This window comes from Ananas comosus, linkage group 1 (genome assembly GCF_001540865.1).
Source record: "Ananas comosus cultivar F153 linkage group 1, ASM154086v1, whole genome shotgun sequence".
Taxonomy (NCBI): Eukaryota; Viridiplantae; Streptophyta; class Magnoliopsida; order Poales; family Bromeliaceae; genus Ananas; species Ananas comosus.
In genome coordinates, this window is record NC_033621.1 from 22,490,323 (window position 1) to 22,514,862 (window position 24,540).

General features: G+C 36.9%; 4 protein-coding genes across 5 annotated transcripts; 3 read left to right on the forward strand and 1 right to left on the reverse strand.

Moving 5' to 3' along the window:
* On the forward strand, positions 542–4,516 carry LOC109722654 (uncharacterized protein OsI_027940-like). Its single transcript, XM_020250761.1, has 6 exons — positions 542–677; positions 1,411–1,597; positions 2,060–2,210; positions 2,721–2,755; positions 2,836–2,896; positions 4,102–4,516. The coding sequence occupies exons 1-6, from the start codon at positions 673–675 to the stop codon at positions 4,206–4,208; spliced, it is 546 nt and encodes a 181-aa protein (XP_020106350.1). The 5' UTR covers positions 542–672; the 3' UTR covers positions 4,209–4,516.
* On the forward strand, positions 5,452–8,421 carry LOC109704214 (protein PLASTID MOVEMENT IMPAIRED 2-like). Its single transcript, XM_020225003.1, has 3 exons — positions 5,452–5,989; positions 6,091–6,239; positions 6,377–8,421. Exons 2-3 carry the CDS (start codon positions 6,114–6,116, stop codon positions 8,132–8,134), a joined length of 1,884 nt encoding a protein of 627 aa, XP_020080592.1. The 5' UTR covers positions 5,452–5,989; positions 6,091–6,113; the 3' UTR covers positions 8,135–8,421.
* Positions 8,935–15,031, forward strand: LOC109704304. 2 transcript variants are annotated; one of them, XM_020225135.1, is made up of 10 exons: positions 8,936–9,362; positions 9,477–9,554; positions 10,285–10,603; positions 10,709–10,938; positions 11,428–11,530; positions 12,405–12,505; positions 12,893–13,067; positions 13,640–13,810; positions 13,902–14,002; positions 14,710–15,031. In XM_020225135.1, the coding sequence occupies exons 1-10, from the start codon at positions 9,033–9,035 to the stop codon at positions 14,776–14,778; spliced, it is 1,677 nt and encodes a 558-aa protein (XP_020080724.1). In that variant the 5' UTR covers positions 8,936–9,032; the 3' UTR covers positions 14,779–15,031. The 2 variants fall into 2 exon arrangements, with proteins under 2 accessions (XP_020080676.1, XP_020080724.1); XM_020225087.1 differs by having other exon boundaries at positions 8,935–9,362; positions 10,285–10,938.
* LOC109704453 (E3 ubiquitin-protein ligase arkadia-A-like) lies at positions 15,687–19,176 on the reverse strand. Its single transcript, XM_020225219.1, has 5 exons — positions 18,700–19,176; positions 17,724–17,888; positions 17,077–17,172; positions 16,762–16,917; positions 15,687–16,067 (listed from the first exon to the last, which is right to left on the reverse strand). The coding sequence occupies exons 1-5, from the start codon at positions 19,072–19,074 to the stop codon at positions 15,933–15,935; spliced, it is 927 nt and encodes a 308-aa protein (XP_020080808.1). The 5' UTR covers positions 19,075–19,176; the 3' UTR covers positions 15,687–15,932.

Genomic DNA, 24,540 nt, shown 5'->3' on the forward strand with positions numbered 1-24,540 from the left:
CGAGATCATTAAAATATCCATCTCGTCTTCGGCTTGTTTATTAATAATCTGAATACGAACTGATTCGCAAACAACAAGTTAAATTGTCAATTCTATTATATATATATATATATATATATATATATATATATATATATATATATTCGACCTAAATCAAGCCGAACGCGAGCGAGCTAATCCTATCCCATGTTTGGCTCGATTATAAAACGATCGATCAATTTTGAACTCATTTTGAGTCGAACATAATCTAACTCACAAACATCGAGCTGGATAGTTAGATCAGTCCCCAAGGCTCGATTATAAAATGATCGATCAATTTCAAACTAATTTCGAGTCGGACACAATCTAACTTGCAAACGGCGAGCTTGGATAGTTAGATCAGTCCCCAATTTTACTCTGGCCAAGATATTACAAAAGATTTTTTTTAACCCTTCCAAAACGCAAGGGCATTTTCGTACTTTCACAAGAAAAATACGGTCGCTCCCTTTCCTCTAGGCTACAACAGCCCAACCCAAAGATACATATAAATAGCTCCCCACAGTGTTCCAAGGGAGGCTTTTTATTGTAAGAAGCTGCGGAGGCTAATAGCGCAGTCACCGTGTCCCCGCCCCGCTAGGGTTTCACTTTTCACTTCGCCACCCCCTTCCCCCTCTTCCCCCCCTCGTCGCAAAGATGAGGTGAGTGAGCTCCCGATCATCCTGTGAATCATGTAGTTTTCGCCATCGATCCGATCTATCCTTTTCCTTTCGTGTTAAATCCATGTTATTTTCAACTTATGTGATGCATCTTAGTGGTAAAAACTTGATCCTTTTTTTTTACTCGTTTTTGTGGCGCTTTTAGTTAGATGTTGCTTAGATAGCATTGTATGTTTTGTTTATGCCAGTTGTTTTGCTTTTTAGTTACAGAAAATGGGATTTTGAAGATAGAGGAGAAAGACACATTTATTAATTTTGATTTGTTAAAAAAGTACGGAGACCCTTCCAACTATAGGCCATTTCGAAATGGCCCCCCTCAATTTTTCTTTTTTTTTTTTTTGATCGACATAGCTTCAACTTTCGATTCCTTTTTTTTTTTTTTTGATTAAGTGATTTTAGTCAATCTTGTTATAACTCAAATAGAAAAAATGAAATGTTGAAATGGTGCAATAGAAAAAAAGAATAGTTGAGGGGCCATTTTAAAATGGCTTATAGATTGGAGGGATCTTCTTCGTTATTGTCTTTTTATTTTGACGATGAAATCTATGTTGCAAGGCTCGGTTAACTCTTGTAGGGATTTTCCTTTATTTGGGAACTCTGTTAGTTGAATTTCTTTTGATATCTTAGTGATGAACACGGTGCTTGAATTAATGCCAGAAAAGAAAAGGGTTTTCTTAAGTCTCTGTTATTGATAAAGTTGCCTCATTTTCTCTAGTCGTCACCCTGAAGTGAAGTGGGCTCAGAGGATTGACAAAGTTTACATCACTGTGCAATTGCCTGATGCAAAAGATGTTAAGGTTAATTTGGAGCCCGACGGTATCTTCACCTTTTCTGGCACCGCTGGATCCGGCAATAACTTGTACGAGTTAAAAATGGATCTCTTTGATAAAGTGAATGTCGAGGTAAGGCTTGTCCCGAAACATCTGTTTGTTACATTTGTAGTCTCTCAAACTTGATTTTGGTTCCAATTATGTCAGTAGAGTTTAAATTTGACAATTTAGTCTGCAACGTTTGTTCTAAGTAGCAATTAGTTCCTTCTGTTGGTATACTGTTGTAAAAAAACGTTGTAAGCATAATCGCCAGACAGTGCCGTCCTCAAAAAACTGTCATTATAGTGTAAGATAACGATATCATTGACATAAGGACGTAATTGCTAATGGTAGACTAGCAAAAGGACTTTTTTGTTCAGTACTAACTTTAGGGACTAAATTGTTAAATAGAAACTGTGAGGATGTAATTGAAATCAAGCTCAAACTTCGAGGACTAAATTTGTTATAAAGCCTGGAGAATTATGTTGACTTTACTCTTAGAAGATTATCCTTTCTCACCCCATTTTTCGCTTTTGCTTCTCTTATTATTTATAGGCGAGCAAAATAAACACAGGTGTCAGGTCTATATTCTGTGTATTAGAAAAGGCTGAGAAAGGATGGTGGAAGAAGCTGTTGCGTGGTGACCAGAAAACTCCTCACTATATAAAAGTAGATTGGGACAAGTGGGTGGACGAAGATGATGATGGTATGCTTCGCATTCTTATGTTTAATGATGACTATGTTAGTTCAAATGTATCTACGATGCCTCTTTGGCCCTACTGTAGGGTGTTGTGCTGTTTAATTAAATGTTGTTCAATTAGCATTATTAGAGAAACACTACTCCATAGACGATGTCTCTCCCAAGCAAAAGTAGAGGCTCTAAACTGGAGCTTATAATTTTGGGGCTATAATCTTGTTTCATCTACCTGCTAGTAGAAGCTCTACAGTTCATTTGCTTGCCAATTGCTCTTCTACTAGAGGTGGCTGCAGTTGAAAGCTCTAGTTATGGCTAATAGTGCTTAAATCAAGAATAGGGAGTTGATAAAAATCGAGAATGGGGCTTTTACATATGTACCTGCATATCTAGTAAAAATTTAAATGTTCATATATACTCGAAAGTGTTGTGTCTTGGAAAGAGAGTTGATTTGGTAATTTGTCTACTCGTGCATCTTGCACGGAAATCTTGGTTTCTTATATCTATTTATTGCTTTCTCAGGTGGCGACGTGGACTTAGGAGGAATGGATTTCTCGGTAACTAATGCCTCGCTTTTGTTTTTGTTTTGTTAGTATATTTACATATATTAATGATTTTGCTAACATGACTTGTACAGAACTTTGGAGGCATGGGGGGTGATGGGATGGATGATGATCTCGAAGATAGCGATGATGAAGGTCAGTTCTCCTAACCACTATTGTGCATACCAAGACTCGTTTTTCTTAGATTAGCTAGGAAAGATATTGGGAGTGTTTTGGGTAGTTTGACAATAATGTAGTCGAGTTGATTCGGTACTAAATCTTTTCCCTGCTATTTCCTCATCTCGACATTACGTGAGAAAGTTGTTCGAATACTTTCATCTGAGTCATTTCATTCTTCCTTTTATTTTTGTAATTCTGTAGCTTCTTTCTCTCTTGATTGCCTTTCATTTTCGTCTATTAAAAAATGTAAATCATAGTCTAATGGCAACATGGAAGGAGGGCCAATGGGTTAGAAAGTACGCAAAATGTATGGTGACCCCCTCAACTATACATCATTTCAAAGTTTTGGCCATTATTATTTTTTATTGACAATTCCTCAACTTTTGGTTGTTTTTATTTAAATTATTCAGTTGTTGAATTGGGCATATTTTTTAATTTACTATCTATTCTGCTAAACTTTGCAGCTTTTCCCACCTTGTTGGTCCAGCTATCCGTATATAGAAATAGATTATTATATCAGCGTGATTTCTCATCTGCATTGGGATTCGGATAGTATTGGCTGGTTTAGAATTGGGTTTTTACATTATTTCGAGCATATCATATAGGTTCTCGTATCGTTTCGATAATAACATAGAACAAATCATCAGTATGCGTATATAATCTGTAGCAATTTTCCTATGGAATTTTGAACCTACATCTTCAGTAGTGTCTTATTCGTATTTATTTTGATACAACCAATGTCCGTCTCGTATCGAAATCGGTATTGCACATAGTAACAAACTCTCACATCCGCTTAATGTCCGTATGCATTTACATTTCCATAGAACAGATTGTCATTTGGTAAAGCTTTAGCCGCATCAGCTGCTTGAAATCAGTTGGATTCTGTGTGTCAGAACTGAATGGTATTCCTAAGGTTTTGGCAGCAAATTCTGTAACTGAATCTCGCATTCTATTACTTGATGGCATATTTAATATATTTGATAGAAGCTGTTTAGTTCTAACAAAGCTTGATAGAATCTTCTAAGACTAAAGTAATGGAAGGTTAGGTATGAAAATTAAAATGTTTAGTAGTTCAGCATTTCAAAAAGTGCTATACAGATCAGGTCTCTTTGTTTCGTCTAATTTTCGTTGTAATGCAAACTTTAACATATTATTTTTCTTGATATTCCTGTATTCCATAGAACAAGAAGTGGAGAAACCTTCGACCGTGGAGAAGACTGAAGACGAGGAGAAGACCGTGGAAACCCCTTCAGATGCCAAAATGGAAACATCATCCGCGAGCACGTAAAGGCGGCTTCTTCCATTAAAGATAACATGATTTGGGTAAACTCGGCTGTTTTCGTGGACAGCGATATCTGATTGTGCTTTTTCTTGTGGGCTGCTGCTTATTTGTTTGTACCTTGCTAAAATTGAGTTATGTGTATCATCTTCTGGTAATTATTTAGGGATTTGGGACTAAAGTCAGGTCTTTGAGGTGATCAAAGGTAAAATTATTTTCGCGCGGACTTTTTTCTGTTGCTGGATGTGCTTCTAATTTGACTATGATTGGTCTGATATTATTGCATTTCTTCTTTGTTCTGTACTGTTTTTATTTTATTTTCTGTTGCATGAACCTAGTGAATTTGAATGAAATGGTTGGTTTAGTTCATACTAGTTCATACTATAGCTGTTTAGGAGAATCCCACCCCTTGAACTTCCATGTTTTTTTTCTTTTTAACTTCATTTTTTTGGTTAACTAGTAGTTTTCACTATTATCTGAGCAAACATGTTTGGTAAAATATATTGAACATGTTCTGGGAATATCAAAACATTATTGTCAAATATGTTTTTGCACTCCCAGTTTCCTAGTTTTTTTTTTTTTTTTTTTTTTTTTTTTTTTTTTTTTTTTTTTTTTTTTTTTTTTTTTTTTGAGCTCATTTGACTACGTGTGCAGTGCACGTGGACTAATCTATTTTTTGGCTATTGTTTAAGAAACGTGGCCCCTCATTGGCCACTTCTCTCTCTCTCTCTCTCTCTCTCTTAGCTTTTTTTTTTATTATTTAATGTTTTTTTTTTTAAGAAAACTCTCGTGTAGCTCTTAGCTCCATAGGTTTATTAAATGTTACAAAACAGGTGCACAAATCAAGTAAAAACTTTGGTGAACAGCTTATACAAATAGTAGTTAGTAACAACAAACTTAATAATAGTAATTAAACTTAAATTCAATAGTTTTTGTTTCAATTGGAAGTGCAATTGAGTGTTTAGTTCTTAAACTCTACATCCAAGATTTATATAAATTTCTCAACCTTCTAATTAAAAGCTCTTTTTTAAAATTTTATCGAGCTTGAGTTACTGGAGAGAGTTGTAGAAAGAGTTTCAATCCAAATAATCAATATTTATTTTCTGCATGACTAGCGCAATATTTTTGTAGAGTCTTCAATCTGGTTAACAAGCCATAATACTTGAGAAACTACTAAAATTTTCTCAAAACACACAAAAAAAAAGAAAAAGAAAAAGAAAAGAAGATAGAGAGGAATTACTTAGTGGAATTTAAGATTTCTCTTCAGATATATGTCAAATTAACCAAAGCACTTCAGGCTAAATGAATATCCAGTTTTGCACTTTGCACTCTCCCCTTGATTGTGAACACTTGTCTCATCTTTACATTGTTTACCTGCTAGATGCCAAAATAAAAATAAAATAAAATAAAAAGAAGATGTTGAGATTGGACTCAAAAAGTCCTCTAAGGCTAAGTGACCATAATCCAAACACATAAGCACAAATCCAAACACATAAAAAATGATGTAACCCCAAAAATGATATTTATTTTGATAGGCACTAGGAGTGGCAGAATAGAATGGAGTCAGAAGAGTGTGTGGCAGTCAGTGCTTCTCCTGGATGTGCACAATGCAGATAGCCTTGTAGTTTCCCCCCTGCTACCAAACAAAGTCTTCTCCTTCATCTCTTAAAAGCCTAATACACAAGAAAGGAAGAAGCTCTATTTCCAAAATAAGCAACAAAATCATAACCCACATGTAGTGTTCTTCTGAAATTCTGCAGCAAAACTCACCTGCACAATCCCTTTCTGAGGTTGGCATTTTTTGTCTTTTTTTTTTTTTTTTTTCAATTTCTTTATCCATCTCTTCAAATTCTTTTCATGAATGGGTGGTTTGTCATTGTGATTTGTTCAGATTATTCTTATTTTCTGAATCAAATGGAAGGATTAGAATCTGAAAACCAAGAAGGAATTGGATCAGTTAGAGCTGCTATTAGCCTGTATGGTGAGAGGATAAATGGGAGAAAGCAAGAGAAGCTCAAAACAAGAGCTCCACTCCAAGAAGTACTTTTCTTCTTCTTCTTTTTTTTACCTGGAAAATTGGTTGTGTTTGATTACATATTTTTCATGTGAATTAGCTCTCTTTTGTATTGAATTACGACTCGGATTATGATTGATGCTGCTGCCCATATGTTTGATAGAATTCGCCGTCGAAAGCCGGAGAACTTCATGTCGCGAAAATAGGTATTGATCGGCTAAATGAAACAAGGGTTTTTGCCGAAAAGGAGAAAGCCTGCGCCGAAGCTGAGCTAAGTACTGCTAAAAGCATGGCTAAGGAACTCGCCCGCAAGATCGAGGAGGCGAACTCAAAAGCTAGAGCTCAAAACTCGGAGCTGAATTCGGTAAGAAAGCAAGGACGAAGCGCGAAGAGCCTCGAATCAGACCGCCAATATGAAGAAGTGATTAGGGAATTGGAGGATGTAAAGAAAGAGGTAAGTAGGCTGAAGCTCGATTTAGCTTCTGCTTTAGAAGCGAATGCCAAAGCCGAAAAGGAAATCGAGGCGTCCAGGTCGAAAGCTATGGTGTATTCGCAATCGGTCGAAGAGCTGAAGGAGGAGATAGAAGAAGCCAACGAAGAGCATGTTCTCGTGGAGATCGCACGCATTGAAGCCGACAGAGAACGCCGAGAGATCGAGGCTAAGAGAGAGGCCGAAGCCGATCAATTCGCAAAGAATTTGGAGGCCGCGAGGAAACGAATCGAGGATCTTAAAAGGGAGATAAACCGCACGAAGGAACTCGAGTCGAAGCTCGCGGTGACTAAATCGGATGTAGAAGTCTTGCAAAATGAGATGGAATTGGTCAGAGCAATGGAAAGAAAAGATAAAGAGAATGGTTCTCAGAAAGGAGACTTGGAGGGCAGGTCAATGTTGCGATCGGCGCAAGCCGAACTGGATGCAGCGAAGAAAGAATTGGGTGCGATTAAGGAAGAAGGGTTTCAATTCATGGCTTCAATGGATCAAATAAGGAAGGAGATGCTGCGAATTAGCAAAGAAACCGAGAGATTGAAGAAGCTCGGAAAGAAAGCTGATTCCCATGTCCAGTATCTCAACTCTAAGCTTCTGAAAGCCAAATCTAAGTTGGAATCTGCGGCAGCGGCTGAAGAGAGGACTAAAGGGATAGTTTCGAATCTATCGTCAGCACTGCAGCAGCTGAAAAACGAAACTGAGGGGGCGAAGCAAGAAAAAGAAACGATCGATAATGAAACACAAAACATTAGAAGCAAAAATGAGAAGGCCGATATGGAAATAAGCTCGATAGAGGAGAGATTGCAAGCTGCAGTGAAAGAGCTCGAAGCGGCAAAAGCATCGGAGCTAGTCGCGTTAAAGAAGCTGAAAATTGCGACAGAGAAAGCCATGAAGGCTAGAGCTTCTGCTGTGCTGAAAAGCTCTACCTTAACAATATCTAAAAGTGAGTATGATTACTTAAGTAAGAGGGCAGCGGCGGCCCAAGCGGTCGCCGATAAGAAGGTGGCGGCTTCTCGGGCGTGGATCGAAGCATTGAAAGCCGGAGAGAAGGAGATGTTAATGAGGGCTGAGCATTTGGAAAAGCAGATGAGAGAAGCCAGGGCCATGGAAAAGCAGAAGCTCCTCGAGGCGGAGAGAACATCGATTGACAAGCGAAAAATGGAGGAGCAAGTACATGAAACCAATTGGACAGAAGAGAATGAGGAAGAGGGGGAGGAGGGCTCCACTCTTCCAGTTGGTGCAGCAGTTGCTCCGAGAAAATCACTCAGAAACGAAAACGGAAACCGAGGGGGGCCGAGGAGGAGCAAGATGAGGAGGGTGTCGGCGTCGTCCGCCGCACGAATTGCTCAATCCCCGTCTTTTACGATTAAGAAAAAGAGGAAGGTGATGCCAAATTTGGTCAAGTTTTTGCGTGATCGGAGGAACGAGAAGTAGCATTTGAAAGCCATAGGAAGTTTGTCAACTTAAAACAGCACCACATCATATTGGATCATGTTCTTTTTTTCTCTTGTAAACTTGTTTCTCATTAGTTGTCCAAATGTGTGTGAAATTTCAAAAACACATAATCAATTATAGTATGGAGTAGACCAAGTAAATTATAGCTTGTTTTTTCTTATCACATATGTATAAAGTTGGATATGCACTTTGTACTTTGCAGCCATACATGTAAGAATTGCTCTTCAAATTTTCAAGTGATCATGAATTGCTCATTGAGGAAACCACCACCAGGACTTTTTGATGGTAAAAGCCATGTATGGTGTTTATTTTGATTAGGCATCTTATTCTTTTCTTCATCCAACAAAAGAGTGCTCAAACCGCCTCGCGGTTCGCTTCGAATGTCGAGATTACTTATGTAGAATCAATTTAACATCCTAAATCAAATTACATTTCCATAATCTAACAAATCAATCAGATTAAGAAATCATCAATTTTCTTATTATTATTATCAGAGTTGGAGGGTTCGCAATCCAAGTAATACCTAGATCCAAATTACATTATATGTACGATCTATGATGGTACTTAAATCTGAAGAAAAGAATTACCAATAAGAATTAGGAAAGCCGGGATTTTTTTTTAAAAAAAAATATAGTCATTTAACATAGGACACAGATTTCATTGCTTGTGAATCAAACAATGAAAGTGTATATTTATTTTATCTCCATTTTCGATGAAATAAACATAACCACTAAATTCATTTGAAGTGTACCAAATCGATAACTTAAATCATTAGAATTAGAAGCAGCAGTTCGTTCACATTAGACAAATAAATAACCGCTGTGGCCTGTGGGGAAAAGAAATTAAAAAAAAAAAAAAAGTCCGCAACGGTCCAACGATGCTCCTCCACCTCCACTCCCGCGACCTGCGCACCGCCGTCGCCGCCGCCGCCGTCGCCGGCGCCTCCAAACCGCCATGGAGCGGCGGCGGCGGCGGCGGAGGTCGGCGTTCGTCCTGCCGCCCGTTCTCGGCCCGCGCCGATCCGCCCTTCCCGAGGCCTCTCACCGCCAGCTCGCCGAAGACATCCGCCGCCGCCGCATCGCCGGAGACCGCGGCCGTGAAGGTGGAGACGAAGCCCCCCGTGTGCACCGCCGACGAGCTCCACTACGCGCCGGTGCCGGGCACGGAGTGGAGGCTCGCGCTGTGGCGCTACACGCCCTCGCCCGAGGTGTTCGATCCGATCCCCGCTCTCGAAGCTTCTGGATCCCTGATTCTTCTTTTTAGATTATTTGGTTCTGATTTGGATTGGATTTTGTTTGATTTGATGGGGTTCTGTGTGTAGGCGCCCAAGAGGAATCATCCTTTGATGCTCTTATCAGGCGTGGGGACGAATGCAATCGGGTTTGATCTTTCCCCTGGGGTAAGTTCTCTTATTAATCGATAACTAAATTGGCATCTTCTTTTCCTTTTTGATGCAAGTTTTAATTTTCATAGAGAATCATCGTAAACTATGGATTAGGGCACAGATTTTTTATCTAGTTGTAAATGATGCACGCGAGGAACATTAATTCAACTTTTTTCTGGACTTTTTAACTTTTCCAGAGTTCTTGATCTATGGAACTTTATTCCAAAAAACAAAACATTTTATCAGTGTTTACTGAAATTGAATCATGTATGAGGGGTGCAAGATGTCTTAATCCTTTCACAGGCCATATGGCGAACACATGGTGGGCAAAGGGGCATAGAACCGAATGAGTTTCTAGTTTCTACTAAGATGTGTCTGTTCTCTCGGCAAATTTTAGATGCTCAACAAACAGAATTTTCGGAAGAGCTCACATTGTTAAAATGACGAGATATACCTTCTTTTTATTTCATGTCAAATGTACCTTCGAATAGGACCATAATCTCAGAAGCAAAATGACACCGTAAATAACTACACATGATTGGAATAAATGGTACATACCTGTAAGGAAATCTTTTGTCAATATTTTGTTAATCCCCTTTGAGTTGTCCCATAAAGAGGATTGGTTGAATGTAGCAGTTTTTCCCCGTACCTTATCAATTCTTCATCTAGCTGCATATCTCCAAAACAGAGCTGCCTTCACATTCCAGCTTATTGGCTTCACTGCTTTTCTCATATCTCTTTTCAGGCTTCATTTGCTCGCCACATGGCTAGCCAAGGATTTGATACGTGGATCGTTGAAGTGAGAGGTGCTGGCTTGAGCATGCGCGCATCTGAGTCCAATAAGCTTGGTAGATCTGATTCAGATGCCACTTGTAAGGACAGCTCAAACGGTGTTGTAGAAAGACAATCAACTCTAGAATCAGTTCAAGCACAAAATTCTGATACTCTCATAGTAAATGGAAATAAGCCAGAAACAGCTACTTGGGATGAGCCACAGTTAGTGACAAAGCTGACAGCTACTTTTATGCGCTTGGCTGAAACCCTTTCAGGCTATTTGAATGAAGGTCAATCAAGGGTTATTTCTGCAAAATTCTTTGATCGTATATCGAAACTTCTTGAAGATGCTCGATTAAATCAAAGGCTTAATGAGATCGCAGAAAAAATTTCAGGTTTATTAGAAGCCAGGGCACAAAATTCTACCGTGGCAAACCAAATAAGAGATTTGAGTCAGCGTCTTGTTAAGACTATTGAAGAAGGTCAGCGAACTGTTTCACCTCAGCTATTTGACTTGCAAGAACGCTTTTCAGCAACTATAGAGGATTTCCAGAAACAACTGGATTTGATTGTCACATATGATTGGGACTTTGATAACTACTTGGAGGAGGACATACCTGCTGCGGTGAGGTGACACATCCTCTTGTCGAAGTAGAAACTTAGCTTTTACATTTATATCCCTGCAAAATCATCTATTTTGCATATATTCCCAAGTAAAAATCTAAATTTGTATATGCCTCTCAAAAGTGCAGTTTCTTACAAAAATACTAGTTTCTTAAGTTGGGGAGCCATCTGATTCCCTGGGTGGAAGTTTTCTTAGAGTGACACTTTTTATTTGGTATAAGTATAATGCTATATATAAGAAATTAAGTTTTGAAGGGCATGTATGGAAATTCAGATTCTGCTAGGATACATATATATTTATTGGTAGAGAAGTTTGCAGGGGTATGTATGTAAATATTTTGGATTAAATTGCAGGAGATGTTTGTGAGACCTTATTTCATAAACCATTGGTTTCTTCTATTTTGTCTTTATTGCAGTTGATTTTCAAATTACTACAGATGTAATAAGTAATAACTTCTATTTGTAATACAACTATATTTTGATACCACAGATGGATTATATAAGTCTGCAGAGCAAGCCCAAAGATGGAAAGTTGCTTGCGATTGGTCACTCAATGGGGGGGATTTTGTTGTATGCCATGCTCTCTAAGTGCTGTGAGATTCCTTAACTCTTCTCCCATTCATGAATTTTCTTTTCATTTTTCTGATGACCTTCTTCACGATTTCTTATGTAGCTTAACAATTTGGCCAACTTTGTGCTTTCTATATTCTTTTTATGCCTTGATAACCATGTTTAAGTTTAAATGTTAAGAAAGATACTAGTTAGTGCAACTCTTCTCCATGGTTGAAGAGTTAAAAAGTGTTACTTCCAGATGTTGGAGAAACATAATAAAACTGAAAAGTATTTTAAAAAGTGACTTTCTGACGCATCCTTTGTGATGTATTTTTCACCTTTACAGAAAAGCTATTACAGCTAAAACTAAATATTCTACTGCGCATTCTCTTGTCTGAAATTAGTCAAGGAAATTTTTCCAACTAACAATTTCGTTAATCTTTAACTTACCAGATTTTCATCTTTGTAGTCCTCTATCATTAATATTCATCGAAGATGACATATGAGTTATTTAGTGAAATTCACTCTATTTCATGGACCATTCCCCTGTTTCTACTAAATTGATGGAATAGCAGGAAAAAGGGAGGTTTTTGTTACGATAAAGCTTTAGCTCAATATTCATCGAAGATGACATAATGAGTTATTTATGGTGAAATTCACTCTATAGCAAGAACCATTTCCCTGTTTCTGCCAAATTGATGGAATTGCAGGAACAAGAGAGGCTTTTATTGCCGATAAGCTTAAGCTTGATTTATCTGAAAATTGATGGAACAGACATGCCCTAGCTTTCTACGTTGTATGCTAATACTGTCTCTTTAAGTTTTCTCAGTATATTTATGTTGGCCTCTTTGACCGAGTCGTAAGTACTTGAGACAAGTAAACTGACCATTTGTTGCTTTTATCACATGTTACAAGGTTTTGAAGGAGTGAATCCTCGTTTAGCGGCAATTGTTACTTTGGCATCTTCTGTAGACTATACAACATCGAATTCTTCGCTCAAATTGTTATTACCTCTTGTAAGTTAATGGGGAAAAAAGCAACATTTTAGTTTTCATTTTGCATAGCTGCTCTTTCTTTTTTTTTTTTAAACGCAAGTTCTTTGTATCATAGTGTGCTTGTGGATGGTGGTTTTCTTGCAATCTATGTGCATACGGGGTTTGTTTGCCAAAAAAAACAAAAAACTTAGTAATAGCTTTATTTTACTGTGTCTTTTGAAGAAGATGCCATTTTGCATCCAGCTGATGTGTCTCTCTAGCCACCAGTGCATTCAATCACATAGAACTTGGATTTTAAGAGAAAAAAGGCAATAATACCACATGAGGCCTAACATCACAAATTTGTGAATTTCTGTTTTTGATACTTTTGGACATGATTTATAGGCTAATGTTGAGTTTCTTTATCAGGCTGATCCAGCACAGGCTCTAAATGTTCCTGTTGTACCATTGGGGGCATTATTGGCTGCAGCTCATCCTTTGTCATCCCGCCCACCTTTTGTTTTGTCATGGCTTAATCCCCAAATTTCAGCACAGGACATGATGCACCCTGAGTTGTTCTCAAAGCTTGTTTTAAATAATTTTTGTAAGGGCCAACTTATGCTTTCTTTCCTTCAATCCTGTATTATAGTGCATTATAACCGATAAGCATCTGTTTTAGGTAATCTTGTATGTTTTATCAACAAGCATTAAGGCCCTGTTTGGCCCCTCTCTGGCCTTTGGCGTGCTGTTTGAGTAAAGCTTTTTGAACTTGCTTAACTGTTTCTTCATTAACATACACCCGACAACTTCCCCTGCAGCAAGGCAGTAAGCTGCTCCTTTTAGGGATCAGAGGTTCTTTTTTAGCTTCCTCCAACACTGAAAGCTCTTGACTTCTTATTTGCTGAAAAGCTTGGCTGTTAATATTTGAGTAGAGGAAGCTAGTCCAGATGACAGTCTAAGCGGACACCCATTTATTTTAATCTATTGATGATGTATTCACATGGACAGCCATGTCAAAGAGGTTGCTTGATGATGAATTCTCTTTTAAAATGTAGGATCTCATGATAGTTATAGCAGGTCTGACAGTTATAGAGATATTTATATTGAAATCTTCATTCCCTGAAGTCTCAGTAGTTCTTTGGAATTTTATAAGACTTGATATTTTCATTTTTGCAGGTACAGTTCCTGCCAAGGTTCTCCTACAGCTGACAACAGCCTTCCGCGAAGGCGGTCTTTGCAACAGAACAGCCACTTTCTATTACAAGAATCACCTGCAGAATTGCAGTGTTCCTGTTCTGGCACTTGCAGGGGATCAGGACCTGATTTGTCCTCCTGAAGCTGTGTACGGTAAGGACGACTTTTCATGGAGATTGCTTGCACACTTTCTTCTTCCACCCCTTTTATCTAAGCATGGAATTTCTGGTCCATTTGTGTTCAGAAACTGTAAAGCTCCTTCCTCAGCAAATGGTCACCTACAAGGTCTTTGGAAAACCTGATGGCCCTCATTATGCTCACTACGACTTGGTCGGGGGACGACTGGTAAGTTACTAGTTCTTATATTGAAAGCATTATAGGTAACTAGAAAAAAAACGTGATATTACTAAAAGAGAGAATGGAAAAGTTCTATGGTGACCTATTGTCTGATCGGTGGGTAGCTAGAAAATATCAGGAAGAGACCATGTAGAAGTAGATATTGATATAATAAACGAGATATTCTGTGGGTCTTTGGCCTGGCTTCTGAACAGCTTCCCTACTCCAATAACTATCAGGAGCGCGTTTGACTAACAAACCTACAGTTATGGGAAGACAACCAAAAGAGCTTCTAGACCCCAAAAGTGGAACCTCCAAGTCAAAGCTTCTATGTCTGCTGCAGCAAGAAGCTGTTAGCAGAATTTTAACCGAAGGCTCTTATAAGAGCTCTAGCCAAGTAAACCGTCTCCGATTGCATGTGAGCTGAAAACCGTCTTCTATTTGATTGAGAGCATGATCTAGCATCTCTAACATCAAGTTTCATCTCGCTGAAACACAGTAACATAGGCCTCTCGTCAGATTCAAACCTAGTTATGTAGCTCATATTTAGTAGTGTTGATCATCAATATGGACTCTCCGTCATCCAAAATGCAGCAAAAATATGAAGGTCATTTTACTTCTAGAAACATTTCGCTCAATTCTACATATAAATTCGATAATAGCGCTTTAATATTTGATATCGAAGCGTGCTCATCATGTTGTTTTCTTCTGTTCAGGCAGTGAATGAAGTATATCCATGTATCATAGGGTTTCTTTCTCAGCATGACAAGAGACAATCACAGTGATTTTTTGGATTGGAAGCAGAAACTGGAGATCATACAGGATGTTAAAACACAGCAAATTTCTGGAATGAGATGTTTAGTTGCAGAACTGTAAAATTAAATACAGCTTTTGTATCTTATGTATACATACGAAACAGGTGTCATGCATTTGTAAACGCACGTTGGATTTTTTTTCTTCCTGGAGGGATCTGTTGAAAAAAAAAAACATAATTTTTTTAATTATAGAAATGGAAATAGTATTGTTGGGTTTTCTTTCTTTTTCTTTTTTTTTTCTTTTTTTTTAATGTGGGCACTCAATAAGTTAGAACTATCCGCAAAGGCTAAGGACTTTTCTGTAGCGATCTCCAATAAAATATATAGTTATGTTGCATTAATTTAAATAAATAAGTTTTTGATAAACTTATAAAAATTTTATTTAAATTTAGGAACGATCGGATCAAATTGCACAATCCAATTTCCGTAAGTTCGAGCTATAAATTATAATAAATTGAAGTTTGAGAATTAAATTGTCACCCACCTCGTAGTTAGAGGACGTAATTTTTGGTTTAAATTTTCAAAATTATTGCAATCAAATTTTATAACCTAATTTTAATTAACTAAATATTGATGTATAGTTAACATAAAGTTACATAAATGATTGATAATACACTAATAATTAAGATGTTGCATCATATTTATATCAACATTCAACAATATGTCAACATTTAGCCAATTAAATTGAATTGTAAGACTTAATTATAAATAAGTAATTTCTAAGATGTATTTTAAGAAAGGTAAGAACGACTAAAACTTATCTCAATTATTACTCATTTTGTCCACTTTGATCTAATTATCTAACCTTTAAAATTTTTAATTTTATTATCTAATTTTTTAAAATTTATTTAATTTGCGCTATTCAAAATTTGAATGCATTAATTCAAGAGTAATTCCTATAGCAGCACGAAAAAGTTATCAATCACCAGTTCAAACTAAATCAGAACCTCAAAAGTTTGGTTCCAATACTCATCAAAATACAACAAAATATATGGACTCGACCCCATCAAACACAACGCAACTTCCATATCTATAAGTAATCAGGGGGGAAAAAAAGAAGAAGAAGAAACTGTGATAATAATCACTGTACAAAGACTAAGAGCAGAGAGGTATTTGCTTGTTAGTTAGGTTTTGTCGTGCACAGCAGTCTTGCAAAGAGGACAAGCATTCTTTTGAGAAAGCCACTGCTTGATGCAGTGTACATGATAGCTATGCCCGCAACCCAACCTTCCCGTTTCATCATTTGCTTGATACTCTTCCTGCAGCGAAAGGAAAGAAAAAAAAAAGGGAAAAGGCGACGAAAGTTCTGGGTTAGTTGAATAAGAATGTGCGAGGTCAGATGACATAGAAAATCTTAATTGCTTAATCAGACATTCGGCGAGCGAACAAAAAATCTGGAGCTTTTATTTGTATGGCAGGAAGCTGAAATGGCCTTCCAAGTAGGGATGCAAAAGGATCCAGACTGGTGCAGCTCCCGCCCCAATACGCCCCAAATGGGGTGGTAAGTAGGAGCCAACTGCCAAGAACAAGAAATCAGCCCCGATCCACTAAGAAAATAGAACAGGAGGCAGAAGACCACTTCCTTTGCTCCGTCTCGATTCGTCAAAAACTTACTCTCGCCCCGACATGCCCGAATGTAAGTGGGAGCAAAAAAATAAAAATAAAAATCAACCTGCCGCGACCCGCCAAGAAAACGGAGCGGCAGGTGGGGGACTCTTCCCGTCCCCAGATCCACCGTTTGCATCCCCACTTCCAGGCCCAAAAAAGAGGAGCACTAATTTAAAGCTTAAGCTTCTATCCTGTAGCTTAAAGCTATTAATCTTGAATCAGAAAACTATTAGTGCTTTATGGAATAGCTGTACTGAAGTAGCATGGTTTTGCAAAAGCTCCAGGTCAATCGAACAGGCCAAAACACACTAAAGAACTTATCAAGGATATGAGAAAAACACGTACTTGGCAAATGCTACATTTATGGTCCTTCTCGGTAGGAATATGTAATGGAGAAGCCTCAAATACAGAGTGTTCGACTTTGCTGAGGCTGCGTACTATCTCCTCTTCTCTCAATCCGGTGCTCACACATCCAATCTTATCTCCTAGCTCAAGTAATTCCTATAGAGGGGGTGAAACATGAATTATAAGGTTATTAGGATGAGATGCTACATGAAACCGTCTATTATTTAGGTTTGATTTAAATGAATCTTGATTTATTTGTTATTTGTTGTTCTGAGTTGATAGCTTTCAAGTCTACAGGGAAAGAGAAGTATGCACCTCATATGACATATTGTCAACATCAAGGCGCCAATCGTGGTACCGATCGTAAACTTCGATGCCTCCCAACAACACTCTTGTGTGAAACATCATCATCTGCAAATTAAAGCAATATGAATTCTTGAGAAATGATATGATTCTTAGCTTGTAGTCCTCACCCTCACAAAGCTATCCTTTACAAATACTGCAATGCAAGTAAACAGCATCTTGATGATCCTTCACTTAGCTATCTTTATTAGGTTTTAACTGATCCAATCAGCAAAATTTGTGACATAGATGTATACACGACATCAAAGAGCAACAATTTGAAAAAAAAAAGGGGACGAATTGATGAATATTGAAGTATGCTGAATTGCTGATTCAATCAGTAAGATAAAGAGCTATGGCATCTTTACAAAAGAATATAAGTAGAACAAAGTCATAGTGACTAAAACAAAGTTAAAATGTACGAAAAGTCGTCGTACTATTTGATATTTGGACAGAGTCCCCCGCTCCGGTAACTTTATTACAATTCATCTGTATGCAAATTTTTCCTATACAAGGACCTTTTAACCCTGTTTCAAACACGCTGAAACACGACACCATTTTACCCTTAAAACAGCTATAATTCATCAAGTAGAGTGGATGACAATGATTAGACTCAATACCTCTTCGAGCTCATCGGGGGATCGGTGATACGCTCTCATGTGATGCAAATGCCGAGGTGGCCGAAGAAGATCGAATCCAAAGATAGGGGAATCAACATGAGGTGGCGAGTCAATGAAGGATGATATGTGATCTTGCATTATGTTCCTTCTAGAATTGTAAAGTCCCTGCCAAACAAAGCATTTTAGATTGGAGATTAAAAAAAAAAAAATTGGTAAACCCCTCAACCCTCATCATATGGTGGGTCATTTTGAAACAAGGGTCCTCAACTACAATTTCTTTCAATTTCATACCCTCCCGACTTGCGAATTTTCTTTTACATTAACTTCATCAATTGTATTAGGGCTACATTAAATTCAATGGTAATTATGCTAAATTTAACCACTCTGAAGAATATTTGAACTGCGCATTTGATTACTATTAACAACCGATAGCTAATTAACGATCACATAATTAAATTTAGGAAATAAACTCAAATTCTCATCATACGGTGGATCATTTTGAAACAAGAGCCCTCGACTAAAATTTCTTTCAATTTCACATCCTTCCAACTTTCGAATTTTCTTTTACATTAATTTTACCAATTGAATTAGGGCTATGTTAAATTCCATGGTAATTATGCTAAATTTTAACTACTCCGAACAAAATTTGGACTGCGTATTTGTTTACTATTAACAATTAACAATTGATAGCTAATTAACGAACACATGATTAAATTTAGGAAATTAACTCAAATCACAATAACTTAAAAGTGAGAGGGTGTGAATCAGAAGAAAATTCGTTGCGGTATCCATTTACAAATAGCCTATAGTCGAGGGCTTCGCCGTGTTTTTTTAACTTCAAATTGGTAGGAGGAAAAAAGTATTGAAAAATAAAACAAATAAATAAATTCGAGCATAAAATCGAAATAGATATCTAAACCAATTCATTAAATTAATAAAATTCTCCCCCAAATAAAAAAGGAAAGGAGCCGAGAACCTCTCTATGAACCCTCTCGGCCTCTGCTCTCCTCTCCTTCTCCTTCTCCTTCTCCTTCTCCATCTCCGTCGCCCTACGCCACCGCGCCCTCTTCCCCTGCCACTCGGCGGAGGATCGTACGGCGGCGGCAGCGTCGGCGTCGGCGGAGGAGGTGGCGGCGGCGGAGGAGGCCGAGGCGCAGCCGAGGCCACGGAGGGCGGCGGCGAAGCCCTTCTTCGCGCCCTTGCGCTCCGGAGGAGAGGGGGAGGAGAGGAGAGGGCTCCGCTCGGGGGAGCGGCGGAGGAGGAGGAGGCGGCGGAGGGCGCCGCGGCGCCGGATCGGCGGCGGCGGCGGCGGGGCGTTATCAGCGGCGGCGGCGGCGGAGGAGGATGCCATGGCTAGGGTTTCGATGTGGTGCGGTTTCTTCGGAGACGACGATGGAGAGAGAGAGAGAAAAAGAGAGAGAGAGAGAGAGAGGAATTTGAACGAACGCGGAGGTATCAGGTTATGTGGTTCGATGCACCGGGGTAGTTATTTGGTACGCTTTTCGTTGTTCACTATAATGCGGTGGACTAGTGTCTTAGTGCGTTGTTGGATCCTTCTGGTAAAAAAAAAAAAAAAATTAAATTAAATTAATAATTTAAAAAAATTAAGAGCCCCTCAACTTTAAATCATTTTGAAATTGTTGCCTCCCCACTTTATTTCTCAAACAAAATACACATTTTATAAATTTTTTATTATTTTTTTAAATTTATCAGATTCAGTTTGAGTTTTGAAATTTTTGGACCATTTATTTATAATAATTTTAGAAAGAAACAAAAACTCATCTTACCGGATTCGGATTGGAATCTTAAAAGAAATCCAATCCGACAATAACCAAACCAAACCAAACCAAACCAAACCAAATCAAACAGGAGAGAAACTTATCGTGGGGTGGGAATCAGCTTCCTTAAAAAGAGTGGTGGAGAGTGTAAGCATCAATTAAGGGATTTAATCATAAATTATTAAGGAAAGGGTAAAGTGTGTTGCCCTCTCCGCTTGGCCACGTACGTTCCATGCCATCCGCCACTTTCATGCGAACTTAAAAACAATTAATATTAACCCGCCAGATGTCAAGCTAGAAACTAAGCTCACAATTTGAGGAAAGAGTTCTCTGCATAAAGCGATCGCATTATCGAAATTCGAGATAAAAATAATTTACGCCATTCGGCAGAAACAAAATTTCAATCATTCCCACGTGTCAAGAGTTTAAAATTTGGGCATAGATATAGTATAATTTTTTAGTAGGTTAAATATCAATAAGTCTATCCTTACTTGTGTTTAGACTAGATACATGATTTCTTAGCAAGAATTTGAATGTCGTGGTATAGGATCGTGTTGAAAATTTATCAGCACGATAATATGATACGTGCCGATCTTTGTCAATTTGTAAAACCACCAAAAACACATATATTTGCTTATTACATATCTTTATCAAAATTTTTAAATTTTATTAAAAATTTATTTATTAATTTAAATAAAAAAAATGCTTGAGTTGTGTTATCGACACAATGGTTATATCATATCGATATTTTGTTGGCACGATAGAACACGATGAATATGACCAGTATCAATGGATACCTGAATCTTTACTTTCGAGCATATTTATGATGTTATGATCCAACTTCACCTAATAATAATAACAGCGGAATGACCGGCCGAAGGCTTGAATATGGTTGCTACCTTTCTTTCAAAATTATTAATAACAGCTGACTGCCTAACTAAGAGCTTCGACGGTGGTTTGATTTTTTTGTTAGCAGATTCCGGGGATTCTGAATGAAAAAAAACCAAAAAAACAAAAAAACCAAAAAAAAAACAAACAAAGAGAAGAAGAAATTTTAACTATATTTGGGAGGAAACGAGGCAAGCTCGAAGAACATCAAACATTCTAATAATTGATAATTGAAAACTTTAATGGATAATTTTGGACTCTCTCGATAATAGCGCAGAGATGGCACAGCTTGGACAAAGCTTTCCCAGTTTCTTTCGGCAGGCGGACAAAATTGGATAGAAACGAGACAGCAGTGCTTCAGATTGAAGATTGAAGATGGCCACTTTCCGCGCGACATTTGATGTGAGACTGGACGTCCCCCCACAGGCCGCACAATTCCGACCCCATATCTCCATTTGGGAGACTCTCTTTTCTACCATTTCTTTTATAATTTGTTTGTTTGTTTTTGAGTAAAAACATACATAGTGTTGGATTATGGCCGCTACCAATTAATTTTACCCTATAGAACAGGAGTGTAAACGAGCCAAACACGAGCGAGCTGAGGTCGGCTCGTTTATTAAACTAGCCGAACATGAGTCGAAAAATTCAGCTTGTGTTCGGCTCGTTTATTAACGAGCCGAACACGAGCTGGCTCACGAGCTGGCCAACGAACAATAAATTAAAAAAAATTTAGATTAAATATATATATAAAATAAATTTATAAAATTTTATCTATTAGACTTTGATCTAATAGTTAAAACTTTACATATAAATAAATTTTTTTATAATTAAGCTCGCATTTATATTTTTAATTTGTTAAAAATTAAATAATAAAAATATATATTATATATAATTATTTATTTATATATAAAAATATAAATTAAATAAATTATATAAATATAAAATATATGTATTTGAGCTGTTATCGAGCCGAACACGAGTGAGCTGACCCAGCTCGTGTTCGGCTCGTTTATTAAACGAGCTGAAAAATCCAGCTCGTGTTCNCTGGTAAAAAAAAAAAAAAAATTAAATTAAATTAATAATTTAAAAAAATTAAGAGCCCCTCAACTTTAAATCATTTTGAAATTGTTGCCTCCCCACTTTATTTCTCAAACAAAAAATACACATTTTATAAATTTTTTATTATTTTTTTAATTTATCAGATTCAGTTTGAATTTTGAAATTTTTGGACCATTTATTTATAATAATTTTAGAAAGAAAAAAGAACTCATCTTAACGGATTCGGATTGGAATCTTAAAAGGGATCCAACCCGATAACAACCAAACCAAACCGAACCGGAGAGAAACCTCGCGTGGGGTGGGAATCAGCTTCCTTAAAAAGAGCGGTGGAGAGTGTAAGCATCAATTAAGGGATTTAATCATAAATTATTAATTATTATAATTAGTAGGGTGGAAAGGGTAAAGTGTGTTGCCCTCTCCGCTTGGCCACGTACGTTCCCATGCCATCCGCCACTTTCATGCGAACTTAAAACAAATTAATATTAACCCGCCAGATGTCAAGCTAGAAACTAAGCTCACAATTTGAGGAAAGAGTTCTCTGCATAAAGCGATCGCATTATCAAAATTCGAGATAAAAATAATTTACGCCACTCAGCAGAAACAAAATTTCAATCATTCTCACGTGTCAAGAGTTTGAAATTTGGGTATAGATATAGTATAATTTTGAATATGTTAAATATCAATAAATCTATCCTTATTTGTGTTTAGACTAGATACATGATTTCTTAGCAAGGATTTAAATGTCGTGGTATAGAATCGTGTTGAAAATTTATCAGCACGATAATACGATACGTACCGATCTTTGTCGATTTGTACAACCACCAAAAACACATATATTTGCTTATTATATATCTTTATCAAAATTTTTAAATTTTATTAAAAATTTATTTATTAATTAAAAAAAAATGCTTGAGTTGTGTTATCGACACAATGGTTATATCATATCGATATTTTGTTGGCACGATAGGACACGATAAATATGACCAGTATCGATGGATACTTGAATCTTTACTTTCGAGCATATTTATAATGTTTTGATCCAACTTCACCTAATAATAATAACAGCGGAATGACTGGCCGAAGGCTCGAATATGGTTGCTACCTTTCTTTCAAAATTGTTAATAACAGCTGACTGCCTAACTAAGAGCTTCGACGGTGGTTTGATTTTTTTGTTAGCAGATTCCGGGGATTCTGAATGAAAAAAAACCAAAAAAACAAAAAAACCAAAAAAAAAACAAACAAAGAGAAGAAGAAATTTTAACTATATTTGGGAGGAAACGAGGCAAGCTCGAAGAACATCAAACATTCTAATAATTGATAATTGAAAACTTTAATGGATAATTTTGGACTCTCTCGATAATAGCGCAGAGATGGCACAGCTTGGACAAAGCTTTCCCAGTTTCTTTCGGCAGGCGGACAAAATTGGATAGAAACGAGACAGCAGTGCTTCAGATTGAAGATTGAAGATGGCCACTTTCCGCGCGACATTTGATGTGAGACTGGACGTCCCCCCACAGGCCGCACAATTCCGACCCCATATCTCCATTTGGGAGACTCTCTTTTCTACCATTTCTTTTAATTTGTTTGTTTGTTTTTGAGTAAAAACATGCATAGTGTTGGATTATGGCCGCTACCAATTAATTTTACCCTAATAGCTAGCAACTAGGAGTTAAACGAGCAAACACGATGCGAGCGTTGAGGTCGGCTCGTTTATTAAACTAGCTCCGAACATGAGTTCGAAAAATTCAGTTGTGTTCGGCTCGTTTATTTGACGAGCGAACACGAGCTGGCTCACGAGCTGGCCAACGAACAATAATATTAAAAAAAATTGATTAAATATATATATAAAATAAATTTATAAATTTTATCTATTAGACTTTGATCTAATAGTTAAAACTTTACATATAAATAAATTTTTTATAATAAGCTCGCATTTATATTTTTAATTGTTAAAAATTAAATAATAAAAATATATATTATATATAATTATTTATTTATAATAAAATATAAATTAAATAAATTATATAATATAAAATATATGTATTTGAGCTTTATCGAGCCCGAACCAGATGTGAGCTGACCAGCTCGCGTGTTCGGCTCGTTTATTAAACGAGCTGAAAAATCCAGCTCGTGTTCGGCTCGTTTACTAAACCGGCGAGCCGACTCGAGTTATTTCGAACCGAACACGAGCTGCTCGCCAAACAGCGAGCTGGATTGCCACCCCTCTATAGAGTAGCAAATTGGCTGGCGTTGGGCTAATTTAAAACTTTGATTGGGTTAAACAAATCAGTCTATGTTTGTAATGAGCCCAAATTAAATCCGAACTAATTTTCATTGTGAAGTTATTTTTCCGGTTCGGTTTACACATTCCTCGAAGATAAAGACATCATATATTGCCTGTTTAGGCATTCTGGTTTGGCTTTTGCTTTTAGTTACAGTCATGTCCATTAAATTTCTAATGGAAAGTATAAATGATATTTTAATACTAAAGTCAATTTAAATGTCTTACTTTCACAACTTTTTTATCATCCCATCATGCTTTAATTTGTCTTTTTATTTTGAGAAGATATTAATTTTTCCACTAGCTTATTAGTGGGAAAGATTTTCAATAGAGGACTGTTATGACAAAAGCGAAAAAGATCTAATTTAAAAGTACCAAAAAAGAATAAAGTAAAAAAGAGAATTAAAAACAGTAGAATATGCAAATATTTGCATGATTTGGTTATTGGTCTATATCCTTCGACGAAAATGAATCAGATGTATCTCTCATAAAACCTAATCCCAAAATATATGTCATAATTTCTCTCATCAGCAACACAAAAATTACAGTATAAAAAATATATTTATAATAGTGGTTAAATCGTAATGCAATTATTATAAATATAAATCTACTGAGACTAAGAATAAGGTCAATAAAACTGAGCATGATTTAAGCTTTATTAATAGATAATTAAAATAAAATAGAATAAAAAAAATTATAGTTCTAAAATTCAAAACATATCTAATAATTAGTATAGAGCTAATATACTATCGGAAGCATAGAGGATTTAATGCTTTTATGGATTAAGAATTGTACCGTTGGAATAATTGCA